Raw genomic sequence first — 17,640 nt, 5'->3', positions numbered from 1 at the left:
GTAGTAATCTATCCTGTTGGCTGTTGGGTAGTAATCTAACCTGTTGTCTGTAAGGTAATAATCTATCCTGTTGGCTGTAAGGTAGTAATCTATCCTGTTGGCTGTAAGGTAGTAATCTATCCTGTTAGCTGTAAGGTAGTAATCTATCCTGTTGGCTGTAGGGTAGTAATCTATCCTGTTGGCTGTAGGGTAGTAATCTATCCTGTTGGCTGTAAGGTAGTAATCTAACCTGTTGGCTGTGAGGTAGTAATCTATCGTGTTGGCTGTTAGGTAGTAATCTATCCTGTTGGCTGTAAGGTAGTAATCTATCCTGTTGGCTGTAAGGTAGTAATCTAACCTGTTGGCTGTAAGGTAGTAATCTAACCTGTTGGCTGTAAGGTAGTAATCTAACCTGTTGGCTGTAAGGTAGTAATCTAACCTGTTGGCTGTAAGGTAGTAATCTAACCTGTTGGCTGTTGGGTAGTAATCTATCCTGTTGGCTGTTGGGTAGTAATCTAACCTGTTGGCTGTAAGGTAATAATCTATCCTGTTGGCTGTAAGGTAGTAATCTATCCTGTTGGCTGTAAGGTAGTAATCTATCCTGTTAGCTGTAAGGTAGTAATCTATCCTGTTGGCTGTAGGGTAGTAATCTATCCTGTTGGCTGTAGGGTAGTAATCTATCCTGTTGGCTGTAAGGTAGTAATCTAACCTGTTGGCTGTGAGGTAGTAATCTATCGTGTTGGCTGTTAGGTAGTAATCTATCCTGTTGGCTGTAAGGTAGTAATCTATCCTGTTGGCTGTAAGGTAGTAATCTAACCTGTTGGCTGTAAGGTAGTAATCTAACCTGTTGGCTGTAAGGTAGTAATCTAACCTGTTGGCTGTAAGGTAGTAATCTAACCTGTTATTAATGCTAACAAGTACACGTAAAATCTCATTGTGAACATTTTATACAGTCTCTGACCTAAATTATTTGCAGGACAGACATCCCATCTCAAAGTTATACAAGTAACAAAAAAATGATACACAGTTTGATGCACAATATTAGACGGCAACGCTCTTGATCCAGGAGGGGATTCTCTGCTGTTACGAAGAGAAGCTTGTTTTTAGCAAATTTTAGACAGTTAACTTAATAGTTAGAAGATATCTAGCAAACATTTAGTGGTGTAACTAGGGCAAAGGGGGATACCTAGTCAGTTTTACAACTGAATGTATTCAACTGAAATGTGTCTTCTGCATTTAACCCAACCCCTCTGAATCAGAGAGGTGCGGGGGGCTGCCTTAATCAACATCCATGTCAACGGCGGCCGGGGAACAGTGGGTTTAACTGCCTTGCTAAGGGACAGAGCGACAGATTTTTGCCTTGTCAGCTCAGGGATTCGATCCAGCAACCTTTCGGTTACTGGCCCAATGCTCCTACCCGCCAGGCTACCTGCCACCCCTAGATCACCTGGCACGTGGTGCAAAACATTGAGTGACTCACAAGGCTCCGGTCTCTCGTCGTTGTGTGCTTGTAAACCAAACACCATGTGACTTGGAACTAACGGTAAGCTTCATAATGAAAAATGATGTGACCGGTGAAATGAAGAACGCCATCTTCTTTATCTCCTTAATGTATTGCACAAGTTGACTGCAGGTATTTACTTAAAAAGTAGCTACAAATATTCAAATGTATAGAAAATAAAGTTTCAACTGTATTGACGCTATTGAAATCCATCCTTTGGCTATTTCCAAATACCCTGTTATACGGCATATATGGTATACCGCCCAAGCCTAGTTATTACTGAGCAAATTATTGTGTTCTGTGATTGGTTTAAAGATAAAATCACTGTATATTCTCAGCCAGACTGTGTTATTTTTGAAATGGGTGTGATTGAGTGCAGTAACAATTATGGTTGTCCCCCAGGTCTGAGGGAACAGAGGGTGAAAGAGTTTGAAGTCTCCCCTGATGGAGAATCCCTCCTTCTCACTGGCACCTCCGGATACCTCCACGTGTTAACAATGAAGGTAGGTGATTGTAGATGGCAAATACCTGACATACCACACATCCAAAATGGATCAAAACATAAGAATGCATTTTGGATCAGGCGTTGTGTGCTTGTAAACCAAACACCATGTGACTTGGAACTAACGGTAAGCTTCATAATGAAAAATGATGTGACAACCACATGCATTGCATAAATGTCAGTATTTTCTCATTGTTGTTTTTTTCAGACAAAGGAGGTAGTGAAAAGCATGAAGATCAACGGAAACATTACGGGAGTGTCTTTCTCCCACGACGACAGCAAAGTCTTCACCAATTCTGGTGGGTTTTACCCTGGTCTAAAAAGACACACAGCCACATCCCAATCACATCCTAAAGCCTTTTTTTAGATGATTTTAGTTAAAGCTGCAATATGTAACTTTTTGGGCGACCTGACCAAATTCACATAGAAATGTGAGTTATATATCTGTCACTCTCTTTGAAAGCAAGTCTAAGAAGCGGTAGATTTGTTTTTGTGTCTTTTACTTTCGGTTTTGTACACCAACTTCAAACAGCTGAAAATACAATATTTTTTGTTTATGGAAAATATATTTAACAGCAGTTCAGATGATACAATGATTCTCTACACCAGTGGTCACCAACCAGTCAATCTTCAAGGTATTCCTAGTCGGTCACCAAACATTTCTGTATAGAAACAACGATAAAGCCTTGTGTTCCTATTTTATGTGTTTGTTTTGTGCAGTTGGCGGTAGGGGCACTTGATTGAGCAGCCCTAGCACTGGGAAGGCAAAGTGTTCCCGTTTTGAAAAATGTCATGTGTCTGAAGGTAGAACTCCACTTACCCGGCAGGCCCAGAGAGCAAATACAGGCCTACCGCTGGCCAATCAGATAGCTCAGATCACTGTGTCTGCACAGTTTCCTCGAGCCATAGACTGTAAAAAGAAGCCTCGAGCGCACAGCAAAGTTGATACTGTGAAATGTCTTAATTTTTAAAACCATGACTTGAGAGAGACTCAACGAATACAGCAAAGCGCTGCTGTTTTTATGAGTAAGTTTAAGTTGTTATTCAGCACTGTCGATGCGCATTCTCCCTACTTCCACTCACACTACAACCAGTATAACAAAGTGTTATTAGTGGCGTGACTCTTTTTTATATCGAGGAATATTTCACTTTAACTGGCCATCGTATTAACAACATGAATTGGTGCATGAGGCAGAAATAATGCAGTGCGACTTGAGTTTCTCCATCAGCTGGAAGACTGTGTCCCCTTTTCTGGTGAGAGGCAGCCTCACCGCTGCTCTCTCCTTCCCCTCAGAGTGATCATCAGATGCAGGCCATCAGTCCAGTAAAATAAATAAAAGCAAATGATTATGCTCACTCAGCTGTGCCTTAAGTAATACAGCAAATGATCTATTACCAGTGTGATCATATACCTACAATTTTGAAATATAATTTCAAACAGATCTGAGAAGAACAACATTGGCAGGGCAGTTCAAGCATAGCCAATATTCAGTGATAATGTATTGGGCCTATAGCCTACTACAAACCTCATTGCTACAGAACAATTTTTAATTGGTTAATGTTTCATATATAGGCTTGTGTTTTTTGTCATGTTAAAAAAAAAAATGTGGCTTGCATTTCGACTCAAAGTGACCACTGCATTGGCGACCACTGCTTGTTTTGTCACTAGCATTTTAGCAAAAAGGAAATGGCGGAGCGATTTCTGCATATTGCACCTTTAAAGCTGTACATGGGTACCTGTATGTACTAAACCTTTTTGATGTTGCAGAGGAGGGTGAGGTGTACATATGGGACATGAGGAGCAGTAAATGCCTGAACAGGTTCACAGATGATGGCTGTGTGAGTGGGACCTCCATAGCTGCATCCAGGAACGGACAGTATCTGGCCTGCGGGTGAGTCAGCCATTTTGTTTTCATAAGGTTGTTGGTGTGTAGCTCATTTATTCATTCATCCATTTCCTTGCTGATATGATTCAGCAGCGATTGACTGTCGTTTTGTGATCAAACCATTGCAATGTTTGTATTGTCCTGTTTGTCTTACTTCAGATGTCTTTTTTAGATTTTATGCATGATTCTGTCACAAAACCTTCAGGATAATTGGGCTGTTCCACCAATTAGGTGCCTTTTTAAGAAGTGTAACACATTTTAACATTGTCATAAAGAGCACATTCAACTTAATAAAAAACATGTTTTCCCACTTTTAAGAGGTTAAATAAAACAATTATAGTAAGTGCCTATTAAGTGCCAAATAAAGTAACAGGGTTGAGCATAACAGGGTTGATGATTTCATCTTTAATCAGCCATACATTTCATGGTGACAGGGGGAATGGAATCTTGTTTTGTGCAACAGGAAGTGTTAATTAAATGCAATCTTCACAAAAAAAAATAAGTTAGAAAATGACTAGCCTGTCTATCTATGGATTACACGGTTGACGTGTTATGCTCGACCCACTCAGTTTTCCACCACAAAACACCAGAAAATGGCCAAAAAGAGTAGAACCAGTTCACCTGCTTTTACTCTACGATTTGACTGTTAGATGTTCTATGTTTTTTTGGGGGGGGAAATATTAAAAAGGAATAGTTTCATTTTATTAAAACGAGAATTCAGTTCAAGTAACATGGTTGATCTTAAAATGAGGGACAGACGTAAATTAATAACATTAAATAAATCATCTTCAGAAATGACTTTGTCAAAGCAACAAAATAACAAGGGCTGTACAATGATGGTGAAACTTGGAGAAATGTTGGGGTTAAGTGGGTTAAAATCTTCCTAGAGGTGACACATGGTTGACGAAGGGACATGTCATAATGCAGAAATGTTGGCACTTTAGCAAGTCTTTATTTATATAATGTGGTCTATGTTAAAGGACATGTCATTTAATATAACAGGCTTTTAAAATGTACGATTTGTACACAATTTCTACATAAAATATCAAAAGGCACCCATTTCGTGGAACGACCCAATTACATTTTTTTATATAGAAATACCTAGGATACCTGTAGCACACTCAAGTTTTTCACATACATTTTCTACCATTTCTATTATCTCAGGTCAGCGGCAGGTGTGGTGAACGTGTACTCCCAGGAGGTGTGTATGCGGCAGAACAACCCCAAGCCTCTGAAGGCCATCATGAACCTGGTGACCTCTGCCACCTCTCTCCGCTTCAACCCCACCTCCGAGATCCTGGCCATCGCCTCCAGGGCTGACGACGAGGCTGCCCGATTGGTCAGTCTCTCTCACACACACACAAACCAACCTAATGTTGTCTTTGTCATCATTACAGCTATAATGTATATAAGAGGTTTTATTAAAGCATGACTTGGATATGAATAAAGTTTGAATTGATTTTAAATGAAGTAAAACCATGTCTCTCTTTTACTGTCATCAATGTGTCTACCCTTATCATTTCAGGTTCATATCCCCAGCTTCACAGTGTTCTCGAACTTCCCCATGTTCCAGAGGAAAACCATTTACAGGGCCCACTGCCTGGACTTCTCCCCAAACAGCGGCTTCTTCTCCCTGGCCAACAACAAGGGCCATGCCCCTCTCTTCAGGCGAGTCTTGTTTTTCCTGAATATTTTATTTTCGGAAAGCAGAAAATAAAATCAACACTGGGTCATTTTTTGATACAAATAAATAAATCTAAGAAAGATATTTGAATAATATTAATTTGGTAGATTTTTCTCTACTACATTTCAGGTTGTTGCATTACAAAAGACTTTTGAAGAAGAGCATCACAAATGGGATCAAGACACCAAGCTCCCTCAATACAACTAGCATTCTCTTCAAGAAGACATTTTACCATGAAAAGGACTTGACTTGAGGAATTATTTATTCACAGCAAGAGACCATGTCTTCGTTGTCCTGTTTTTTCCGCTTAATTTGAGCAATTATATTCTGTTTTCAGAATGCACATCCTGTATATTTCTTTGTCTGCTTTTAGGGTTTTACAAATGTTTGTGTAATGGATAAAATACAACTTAATTTCCTTGATTCTTGGCTATTATATTTGTTCTGTTTCATGATGATATCGCAGAGAACAATAACATTATAGATTGACTATAATGCTTAAACTAGTATAGAAAAGCTGTCAAACTTGTAGTCTACTCTATGTTGACCTGATAATCTGTTTGTTACCAGCCACAACAATGGATTAGAACTATTCACAGTGAATTCCATCTTGACTAAAGCTGCCATTTTATGAGGAAGGCGCTCCTCTATATCTGATAGTGTGTAAAATTGACCAGCTTCACACAACTTTGGATTAAATACTTAACGTACAGTGCCTAGAGAAAGTATTCATACCCCTTGACTTATTCCCCATTTTGTTGTTACAGCTTAAATTCAAAATTGGTTAAATATGTATTTTTTTCTCACCAATCTACACACAATACCCCATAATGACAAAGTGAAAACATGTTTTTGAAATATATGCAAATGTATTTAAAATTAAATGCAGCAATATCTAATTTACACAAGTATTCACACCCCTTTGCTATGACCCTCCCAATTGCACTCAGTTGCATCCAATTTCCTTTGATCATCCTTGAGCCGTTGCTACAACTTGATTGGAGTCCACCTGTGGACAATTCCATTGTTTGGACATGATTTAGAAATAAAACACACCTGTCTATTTGAGGTCCCACAGTTGATAGTGCATGTCAGAGCAGACCCTTGCTCCCTTCGGTCTCAACGTAGACTTTGATTTGAAGCCATTCTTGTGATTTTGCTATTCATTGTAAATGTTGTGGGCCTATGTAGCTAAGTATCTATGATCATATGCTATCCATGTTTTTTGTATGTTGTTTTTATCTGTGAATTGGCCAATGCTATTAGGCCACACCCGGCCATGATTACAGAGACCTGCGTGTGTCCTTTCACACTATATAAACCAGTGACCCACAGTGTTTGTCATTATACCCCGATGAAGACAGCTTGTCTGTCGAAACGTTGGTTATTAAGATATTACATTATTGCATCTGAGCTCCTAGAGTGTGCGGCTTTCCTTTTCTTTTTGAAGAGCAGAAACTATACCATGAAGTCCATGGAACTGTCCGTAGATCTCTGAGGTAGAATTGTGACAAGGCATATCTGGGGAATGGTATAAAACAATTTCTAGAGTGTTGAAAGTTTCCAAGAGCACATTGGTCTCTATAAATATGGAACTACCCAGACTGCCTAGAGCTGGACCTCTGACCAAACTGAGGGGGGGAAATCAAGTCAAGGGGTATGAATACTTTCTGAAGGCACAGCCTATCTGACCCAGTTTATCAGCAGAACAAGACCCAGGCCAGACAGACACATCAGAAAGTGAAGCTAATATGAACCCTTACTTTGCATTCATGCTCCCATTATGGCTCATAGAACAGTTTGCTTGATGGTGCCATTCGCACTGTGAAATTGACTGCTTTATTTTTTACTGCACCAAAGGGACCTCCCTCCCTGCTGAGCCACAGCTTTGAGAGAAACACACCTACAGACTCCAGATGAATGACAGTCACAGCACCATGTGTTACATACTTTAGATCCTCCTTTAAGACGTCAGTCAGGATAGGTAGCATTCCAACACCTACATTTCTCCTCATAAGGCGTTTGGATCTGCATTCAGCCAAATCATTTCTCTCTCCTCGTGTTTCAGTGCATCTTTATCACATTTATTGTTTTGGTCTGTCCTGAGGTACTCCTGTAATATAATAGGCTGGAGAAATGTCTTTATGATGAATGAACCTTAACACCAAACAAACAAAGAGTTGTCCCCTGTAGTCCCCCTAATGCAGAAACCAACAGCAACTATAACGGGTGGGAAGTGCATATATGGGCCTCATCAGCATTTTACTTAATTTTTGTTCTCATGAGGGTGTCTTGAGAGTCAAAAATAAATATATTTGCCCTGCAGATCAGACATGGAAAAATAGCTGCAGTTGTGAAATGAATGGTAATTTGTGTTTAGGTTTAGGATCAACACAGATTCTATCTATTCTCTGGTCTGTCTGACTAATTTACAGATTTGTGATTTCAGCAGCAGGTTACAGCTGTGTAGTTGGTGAACCTCTCAAAATAACCCCAAACTCCTTAATCTATCTCTTATGAATATAATATATGTGCTAGTAACAAAATGATCTACACTAATTAGCAATATCTACTTACACAGTATGTCTCTTTCACACGCATGTTAAAGGAGAAATACAGTGCCTTCAAAAAGTATTCACACCCCTTGACTTTTTCCACATTTTGTTGTTACAAAGTGGCACAAAAATTCGACTTTTTTTTTTATTAATGGAAAATAAAATACGAATATATTTTGATTAGGTAAGTATTCAACCCCCTGAGTCAATGCATGTTAGAATCTACTTTGGCAGCAATTACAGCTGGCTTTCTGGGTAAGTCTCTAAGAGCTTTACAAACCAGGATTGTACAATATTTACCCATTATTCTTTAAAATATTCTTCAAGCTCTTTCAAGTTGGTTGTTGATTATTGCTAGATAGCCATTTTCAAGTCTTGCCATAGAAGATGTTCCTAATGTTTGGTATACTCTGTGTATATTTGGCCTTGCGTTTCAGGTTATTGTCCTCCTGAAAGGTGGATTTGTCTCCCAGTGTCTGTAGGAAAGCAGACTGAAACAGGTTTTCCTTTAGGATTTTGCCTGTTCTTAGCCCTATTCCTTTTATTTTTATCCTAAAAAAACTCCCTTGTCCCTGCCGATGACAAGCATACCCATAACATGATGCCGCCACCACCCTGCTTGACTGAGAGACCTTACAGATAAATTGTATGTGTGGGGTACAGAGATGGGGTAGTCATTAAAAAATCATGTTAAACACCATTATTGCACAGAGTGAGTCCATGCAACTTATCTGACGTGTTAAACACATTTTTACTCCTGAAGTAATTTAGGCTTGCCAAAACAAAGGGGTTGAATACTTATTGACTCATGGCATTTCACCTTTCCATTTTTATTAATTTGTAAACATTTCTAAAAAACATAATTCCACTTTGACATGATGGGGTATTGTGTGTAGATCAGTGACACAAAATCTAAATGTAATAACAAAATGTGGAAAAAGTCAAGGGGTGTGAATACTTTGAGGGCACTGTAGTTGTTTCACCAACTCACCTGACCACTGTGCAAGCTGCTGTCAACTCCCCTTCACAACACACCCATGCACAATCACACATGTACCTGACTGGCTGGCAGTACCTTTTTTGGCAGTGGTGACAGCAGCTTTGTAGGACAGTCACAGACTAATTCATTCTTTCAACTCCATTGCAGAAGAAAGCACCCAGAAGAAAAATAGATATAAGGTAAGTTTGTGTGTCAACAATTTTTGTAACAGGATCCAGAAATATCAATTGACAAGAGTGAAGAGCATTCTGAAAAACCAGACACAGAATTGTGCATAATCATCGCATTTTCCACAGTTTATTCGTTTACCATTGTTCGTTTTGGGAGTCAAAATTCCTTGCTGTGGTACGTGACTTGCATGGATTCATGGTGTCCATTTCCCTCTTTACTCCCAATGTTTCTAACATTTAAATGGAGTATTTGCCTGTTTTGGCTTCCAGAGCCAATTTGCATTTAAACAGAACATGTAAGGTCCTTGGACTATAAGGAGTAACGATTAATTATATCGCAAGCACCGCTCAAGAGAACCTGAAGTATAGTGTCCAGGGTGGCATTAGCAGTGAGCCACTATGAATCTAGCAATGAACCAGCATTTTGAAACGGGCTGTGCGTAGTGCATGCATGGGGAGGATAGTTACCATGGCAACAACTGGACCAGAATGCATGAATGAGCAAAGGCCGCCATAGAAGGGCATGGCCTTCAGGTCAATGTAGTGCTGCTTGACAAGGTCCTCAGACGCCTGCAATCACACAAAGAAACTCAGTTCAATATTAAGCAGTTAAATGCCATTGAACCCTACTAGAAGCGCCTCTGAACAGATTCAGTTATTCACATACCTGGATCATCTTCATGGCCACAAGCCCCTCTGCTCAAAGCCCTTAATGATATCTCCCACAAGCCCCCTCTGGACACCATCAGGCTTGATGGCAATGAAGGTACGTTCGGTGTTAGACATGGTGCTGCAACACAGGAGGATAGATATTGAGTGACTGAAATGGCAGTGGGCCATCAGTGAAATGCACATTAATGGGAAAACAGCCTAATTTGTGGTCTTGGCAATCCAAATCCCCCATAAACTGAAATTGTTGAATTAGCTGGAGTAAGCCAGGCCACTCTGCACAACCTTTGACCAATGTACTGCCAGTTGACAGCTCTTCAATGTCACCTAGACTGCTATGGAGTGAACAGATGTACTGTGGCTAGTGGGAAAGTGGGCAAGGACAGCACAATTCTATTCTTATCACCCATCCTGCGGAAAGTATTCCCACATGCCCATTCCATGCCTATGGGGTATTTAGTATGAACAATTTGCTTTAGTTGCCAATTTTATTTAAAAAAAAATTGTATTTCACCTTTATTTAACCAGGTAAGCCAGTTGAGAACAGGTTCTCATTTACAACTGCGACCTGGCCAAGATAAAGCAAAGCAGTGCAATAAAAAAAACACAGAGTTACATATGGGGTAAAAAACATAAAGTCAGAAATACAACAGAAAATATATATACAGTGTGTGCAAATGTAGCAAGTTATGGAGGTAAGGCAATAAATAGGCTATAGTGCAGAATAATTACAATAGTATTAACACTGGAATGCTAGATGTGCAAGAGATTATGTGCAAATAGAGATACTGGGGTGCAAAAGAGCAAAATAAATAACAATATAGGGATGAGGTAGTTGGGTGGGCTAATTTCAGATGGGCTGTGTACAGGTGCAGTGATCGGTAAGGTGCTCTGACAACTGATGCTTAAAGTTATTGAGGGAGATAAGTGTCTCCAGCTTCAGAGATTTTTGCAATTCGTTCCAGTCATTGGCAGCAGAGAACTGGAAGGAATGGCGGCCAAAGGAGGTGTTGGCTTTGGGAATGACCAGTGAGATATACCTGCTGGAGCGCAGACTACGGGTGGGTGCTGCTATGGTGACCAATGAACTAAAATAAGGCGGGGATTTGCCTGATGTTTCATACACGGGCAAACGAGACATTTTTTACTGGTACTGTAGCTTAGTTACTGTTGTGCAAAGTGAACTCAGGCTTTAGTATAGTTATGTTTAGATCTATAGAACGTACAGTTCACTACACTGAACTGCAGCCAGATGCTGCAGCAGTGTTAAACTGTCTGGTTCAAACGTCATTTCATTGAGCTTTTTAAAATAATAATATTCAAAACCTACACCGACTTAACAGCATTCAAACTATAAACGAGTCATCTAATCAAATCACAACCACACCCTGCGCCGGACCCAGTCGAATTGTGCACATATTTGCAAGCTTGGCAATACATTAGTTAGCATTTTTACATCGGGATGGGCTGATTGTTAAATTCTCCCACCGTTTGAATGACAGCAAACCACGAAAAGTAACTAGTTAACTGGCTACGTCCCGATTAAATACAGAGCCGAGTGTTACACCGGCATTAATATACTTTTCAAAGCGAGCTAAGGACGTTAGCGCCATGAACTTGAGTACATCCCATTGTTTAAAGCAAGCGGCCATATTTGGTACAGATCAGATGCCACATGGCCCGGCTTTCCACGGTCTTTAATCGAAATAAATTCCAAGTAGATTAAAGTAGAATTGTCAAGTACTTGCCACCTACAAGTGAGCTTATAGTAACACGAGAGGGACAAATAATTGGCTTATGGTAACCCGCAAGGCTTAACTAGTTAGCCATGTGAATTAGCAGTTGTCACCCCGTAAGCCAGTCACGTCCGGTGAAACTGAAATGCACAGCACCGGAGTTACCGCGTTACATTCAACTAATTAACTATCGTTAAGCATGCTATAACTACTCCAAGTCATTGGTTTACTATTAGGATGAGACTTAACTTTAAAAGAGTCACTCAATGTATATCAATTAACTAGCGAACGTTAGTTAGGTATAAACGGGCAAAACACCACGCCGTTACGTGGCATGTTAGCTAGCTAGTCACTGCGAAAGGCAAAACACAACCGACACGGATCCACCAACTTCCTAAAAACATGAAATGAATAGAACCGCAACGTGAGATGCGTAAAACACAATGCTATGACATAATGCAAAATGAAGGGAGTTGTAACACCACCATTCAAGCAGCATACCTTTAAAGTTACGATGTTGAGACTGACAGAAGACCCTGGACACAACCGTTCAAGACAGAGACAAAATCAGTAAGGCTGAGATGATGATGAGAGCTAGTTTATAAAGGCTGCCCAGTGAATGGGTGGGGCTTGGATGAGGTCAAAAATTGATGTTGATTGACATTGATTGACATGTTGCCTGCTTTTAATCACCCATGTTCTTTTGTGCATTCTAGCGCCACACAACAGTTAATGGTGATATCGACATAATGCTGTCAAATATTCGAGTCTAGACATTGGGAAGTGCTAATTATATAGCATAGCAACACCAAAGGTTGATATCAGCAGACTAATTATTATTATTATTAACCAAAATGGTATCTGTTGCAAAGGGTGGGTGGGTTTTTTAAGTGGGTGTACATGTTTGTTTGCTTGTTTTTTATCAAAGAAACAGGCGTAGGTGTAAATATATATCAGAGCCTTACATTTTACAAACACACTTTGAAACAATTTTCCTTTACATATTTTGGATGAAGTCTGCTTGTGGTGGCCGATTTTTATTTTTTATGAGGCAGAATTGATTTGACTGTAATGGTGTGTAACGCTCAGTGGTCTAGTCTGGTATCTGTTGTTTTCATTGTTGATTTTGCCGCTACCTGCTGACTGTTGCAGTTACCGCACAATTACGTCTGCGATGTATATCTATTACGTCATACGTGATCACGTTCGAAACAGATCAGATAACATTTGACTCTTCATTCAGTCATCAAGTTGGTGTCGTTGGTGGTTGAAAATGTATTATCCCGCATTTTATTGCAATGTAATTGTATCATAATTTTTTTAAAGCATTAATATGTGATACAACTGGAGATAATATGGAGAAGAAAGAAGTGGAGGTAGGCTTTGTTTTTCAGTTTTTTTTAAATAGAGATGTATATTTTTTATATTAAACATTTTGAAAGGCAAGATAAGTCTTGCCATCTGCCAAATTCAGAAATAGTGAGTAATTGGGTAAAGGTGATCGCCAAGGTGATATATAGTGATAAATAATGTAGGCTAATTAATGAGAGTTGAGAAAGGTGATATGTAAAATCTCAGAGAGAGATGCAGGAGGCTGATCCAGAGTCAGCCGGACCATCTCAGTCAGAGGAGACTGAAGCAGAGAGAGAGATGCAGGAGGCTGATCCAGAGTCAGCCGGCCCATCTCAGTCACAGGAGACTGAAGCAGAGAGAGAGATGCAGGAGGCTGATCCAGAGTCAGCCGGACCATCTCAGTCAGAGGAGACTGAAGCAGAGAGAGAGATGCAGGAGGCTGATCCAGAGTCAGCCGGCCCATCTCAGTCACAGGAGACTGAAGCAGAGAGTGAGATGCAGGAGGCTGATCAGGACTTAGCCGGCCCATCTAACACATGGGAGCCACAGCAGACTTTTCATTACAACCTGTCCTTGGCCCGGAGAAGCTCCTCCTCAGAACTCGAATTCTCAGGGGAGGATATGAATGAGAAGTAGGTAGCTCTTTGTCTTCCCCATACTTACCTCCTATTCTCTATACTGTGTGTTCTGCAACTGACCAAAGAACCAATCAGAGGGTGTGTTTGTGGTGTACATGTATATAGGCTAGTCCCGTAGAGGTCAAGGGTTAGATAGTTTTAATAATTAACAGTACTCATCTATTTATCCCTTTTGCAGGCAATGGATTCTTTCGACTGAGAATATGCATGAAAGGGTGAGTTAGAGTTAGCGCTGGAATTTTCTAACATCAAGGAGACGGTAAAATAGACTATGGGTGCATCCCAAATGGTGCCATTTTCCAAATATATGCCCTACCTTTGATCAGAACTCTATGGGCCCTGGTCAAAAGCAGGGCACTATATAGGGAATAGGGTGCCATTTGGGATGCAGTCTAGATCAGGGATGGGCAACTGGTGGCCGTGGATCCCCTTTTGTAAGCCCGCGGATCAATAAAAAAAAAGAATGGAACTCAGTCAGGGTCTCAACTTATTGTTGAGAGTTAGAATAGTAGAATACACAAGGTGCCGTTTTCAATTTTGGTTTTGCATCAGCAGTTTTTCTCTTGCTATGTCAGTCACTGACAGTCACTCAATTAGCCCATGTCAGCTAAAACATTTTTTGGGGGGTAAGTTAGTCTAGCGGCCAGCTATCTAAATTTGTAGTAATCATGGTCGAATGGGGAGGGGGCAATGGGGAGGGGGCATTGATTTTGTTAGTCACGCTCACTCAGATATCAAATGAGTAGAATTACATGAAAGTAGTTCTACAATTTCAAAATGTTCTCTCTGCCCCAGGGTAAAATGTGAAGAATTGCAGCAAACTTGCTTTAAAACGGCAACATTTTCGCTATGCCACATGGCAAAATGTGCAGAATTGCAGGAAATTAACCCTAAAACTTCAATTTTGTCTCTCCACTGTCAAGAGGGGATCCGCTAAAATCATTTGCTGGCAGAGTGGGGGGCAGGCCCCAACAAAATGTTGCTTGGGGCCCCCAAAACGCAAGGGCCGACTCAGACTACATGTGTGGGTATGGATGTGGGAATGAAGACCCGCGAGCCACTGCGGCCCCTCATGATGAGTTCAGATTTTTTTGGCCCCCACGCCCATAAAAGTTGCCGATCCCTGGCATAGATATTCTATTACAATACTACAGTAAATGTACCAGGAGCTGGCGAGTCAGCACTTTGAGTCTAGACAATGGGAACCTGGTGAGCAGGCTTTATATCTCAACAACAAGGTCGGAGGAAGTTGAATAGAATAACATTATTTAATAAGTTGTGGCATTCAGGTTAGATAATAAAGACATCACAATGTAGACAGACGGTGGATTTAATTGAATGTTCAATTTTAGAACAATCTTTCCCGGCTGTTCTTTTACATTACAGTCCACCATAGTTGAAGCTCATGCTAAGTGCAAGAACATCGTGTCATGGGTGAAGGAGGACTCTTCAACAGTGGTGGTCCCTGCCCTTGATCTCATCATGTACAGGCATTTGCCCTGGACACCATCATCATCATCATCAACTTCCTCCTCCTGGTCTTCAGTCGTAATCAATGAAGCAGATCTGGAAGCGGCCTCCATATGCCGCAGCGTCAGATTCAACCTTGGGCCAAGTCATGGGCCAAGCGAGGTCACCAGCCCTAGAACTGGTGCCAGGACACGGAACCCAACTCCCTTCCCCTCCCCCCTTTCGTATGTACCCCCCTGTAGCTTATTCCTCCCCATAATGGTTGGAACAGTTAATTCCTTAACTTCATACATGTGTATAAATAATGACTTCTCTAAAATGATTTATTTCCACTGAATACAGATGTAGGAACTTACGTTTGCTACAGCAGGAAAATAATCCTGCAGCATTAGGAAATGTGAATTAATATCTGGATTATAATTAATGGACATTTTTGAAGGGGTTGATACATTATTCGTAAGGGAAAAAAATCTAGTCTGAAATGTCAAAGTGGACTTCAGAAGCCTTTTAAAACCTCAAATACACTATACGTTTTACATTTCCTACATTGCAGGAAAGTTCTCCTGCAACAGGGTGATCAAATTAAGATCCTGCATCTGTATGACTTTAGTTGATTCTTTTAAATAATGTTTTAAAGCAGTGTTTGTGTCCAGAAAGGTTTGTTATTGTCGTTGTTACCATATCTTTGTTGTGGGGTGCTCTTCAGGTCAGAGGAGTCTTTGGGAAATGAGGAAGAAGATGACAACCCAAGAAGATATTCCTCAGCATCTGAGAACGGAGATAGAGAGGATTGGGACAGACCCCGCTCAGACCCCCTGAGGTCTGTGTTCGGACTGTCTCACAACTTTATCTTCAGTCAGGTTCACAGAGACGCCCGCAGGTACCTGAGTGAGGTCATACTGCCATCCATCCAGAGGAGACCAAAGAAGATGAGGCCTATTATTCTGTCTGCGGACACCAGGCTGATCATGGCCATTGTGGAGATCATCTTCAAGCAGATCAACGCCAGACTAGCCCAGCTCATGCTGATAGGAGGTGCCAGTCAGGGAGCCGAAGCTCCTTCCACCAGCATCAGCTCACCGAGCAGTCAGTTTGCTGAGCAGATGCTGCGGACAATCACAACCACAATGAATGGCCATACTATGGGACAGATGGCGCTCACTTGGCTGTCTGTAAAGTCCGCTAAGGAGATTGAGAGAGAGCTAGGACGACTGGCAGGTCAGGTCATTGTTGCAACCATCAGCAGCATCCAAAGGGGAAAGAGCGACGCTCAGACAGGACATGAGGTGCGGGTGTCCTACTTCCTGTCAGCGGTGTCGGCCAAGGTGCAGAGTCTGGTGGTCCAGAGAACGGAGACCAGGATGTCAGTCAGACAGTCAGGAAGCGACCACCTGCTGAACCTGTCTCTGGCAAAGATCAACAGGGCCGTCGAGATGAAAATGGCTGAAATGTACGGTGGATCCCTGTGGGATTGGTCGCTGACAGAACAGAATATCCAGCTAGGTCACAGAATCACTGCCATGTCCAATGATTTGGTGGATTTGGTGGTCGATGATACCCTGGATGCCCTTGGTTATCTAGAGAACCAGGCATTTTCCAGGTCCCAGAGCGCTGGCTCCCGGACAGGGATTGAAGGCCTCGACATTGATGGTGTGGCAAGGGACATGGTCCGGAAAGCTGCAGCCAAACTCAAGGCATCCATGTCTGAGTTTGAGCTGGAGGGGGGATCCAGATACTCACAGGGCAGCAGTGGTCCCTCGAACCACTCACCTCTGTCTCGCTCCCACTCCGACCTGAGGATGCTCTGTGTCCGGTCAGCAGTGTCAGTCAGAACTGCCCTGCAAGTGATAAAAACAGAGCTTGACAGCAACTCAGACGAGTCCTTTGTTCCATGCCAGATGTCTAGAAACCTTCTAGCACGTCTAGTGTCGAGTGTCGAGAGCATCAGCGATCTGGAAATTGGTGAGATGCTCCAGGGCCCCTCAGCAATCATGGAGCCGGAGGCTGTGAGAGAACACCCAGACATATCCTCCACTGCCATCTACCACTCCCTGCTCATTGATTGTCCATTCCCACCATCAGAGAGGATTCAGGAAACAATTATTCTAAGCCGTCCACTCACTGCACAGGATGTGACCACACAGGGGGAAAAGCAGCATCCTGCTGACCTTCAGACCGACAACCTAATGGCAGAATACTCTGCCAAGGCCCAAGCGGCAGTGACTCAGGTCATAAGAGATGCTTCTTTGACCATGGACATCCTTTCAGCCCACGTCTCCTCAAGGAACATTGCTGAGGCCTCAACTAGCATTCTTGAGTCCCTTCTAGTGGACTTAAACGAGGAAATTGAGGTGAGTAAGGCAGGTAGGATCAAGTTCTGGGAACAGGTCCAGTTATCCTCCCAGAAACTTTACAGCACAGCTGTGAACGAGCTGAAGAGTTTGTACACTGGTTGCCACCTCACCAATGAGCAGGACCACCAGGATACCCATTTAAC

The 17,640-nt window shown here is 41.7% G+C and overlaps 1 protein-coding gene and 1 pseudogene across 2 annotated transcripts in view; one reads left to right on the top strand and one right to left on the bottom strand.

The window, feature by feature from the left end:
• The window catches only part of LOC311118818 (U3 small nucleolar RNA-associated protein 18 homolog), a gene marked incomplete at both ends in the record, with an annotated part of 41,517 nt that extends 35,712 nt beyond the window's left edge, over positions 1 to 5,805 (top strand). Inside the window, 6 exons of the mRNA XM_084193600.1 lie at positions 1,883 to 1,983; positions 2,191 to 2,281; positions 3,751 to 3,874; positions 5,033 to 5,207; positions 5,394 to 5,536; positions 5,682 to 5,805. Coding sequence (XP_084049726.1) covers positions 1,883 to 1,983; positions 2,191 to 2,281; positions 3,751 to 3,874; positions 5,033 to 5,207; positions 5,394 to 5,536; positions 5,682 to 5,805 — 758 coding nt within the window. The remainder of the gene's footprint in view (positions 1 to 1,882; positions 1,984 to 2,190; positions 2,282 to 3,750; positions 3,875 to 5,032; positions 5,208 to 5,393; positions 5,537 to 5,681) is intronic.
• A 3,411-nt stretch (positions 5,806 to 9,216) lies between these two features.
• Positions 9,217 to 12,281, bottom strand: LOC311118820 (nucleoside diphosphate kinase A-like; annotated as a pseudogene). The gene is made up of 4 exons: positions 12,184 to 12,281; positions 9,945 to 10,067; positions 9,746 to 9,847; positions 9,217 to 9,243 (listed from the first exon to the last, which is right to left on the bottom strand). The product of its transcript is annotated as a nucleoside diphosphate kinase A-like (transcript).
• Positions 12,282 to 17,640: the final 5,359 nt, after the last annotated feature.

Source organism: Coregonus lavaretus, assembly GCF_964263955.1.
Source record: "Coregonus lavaretus genome assembly, contig: HAP1_SCAFFOLD_1748, whole genome shotgun sequence".
Classification (NCBI taxonomy): Eukaryota; Metazoa; Chordata; class Actinopteri; order Salmoniformes; family Salmonidae; genus Coregonus; species Coregonus lavaretus.
This window is presented reverse-complemented; position numbering and strand designations above follow the sequence as displayed.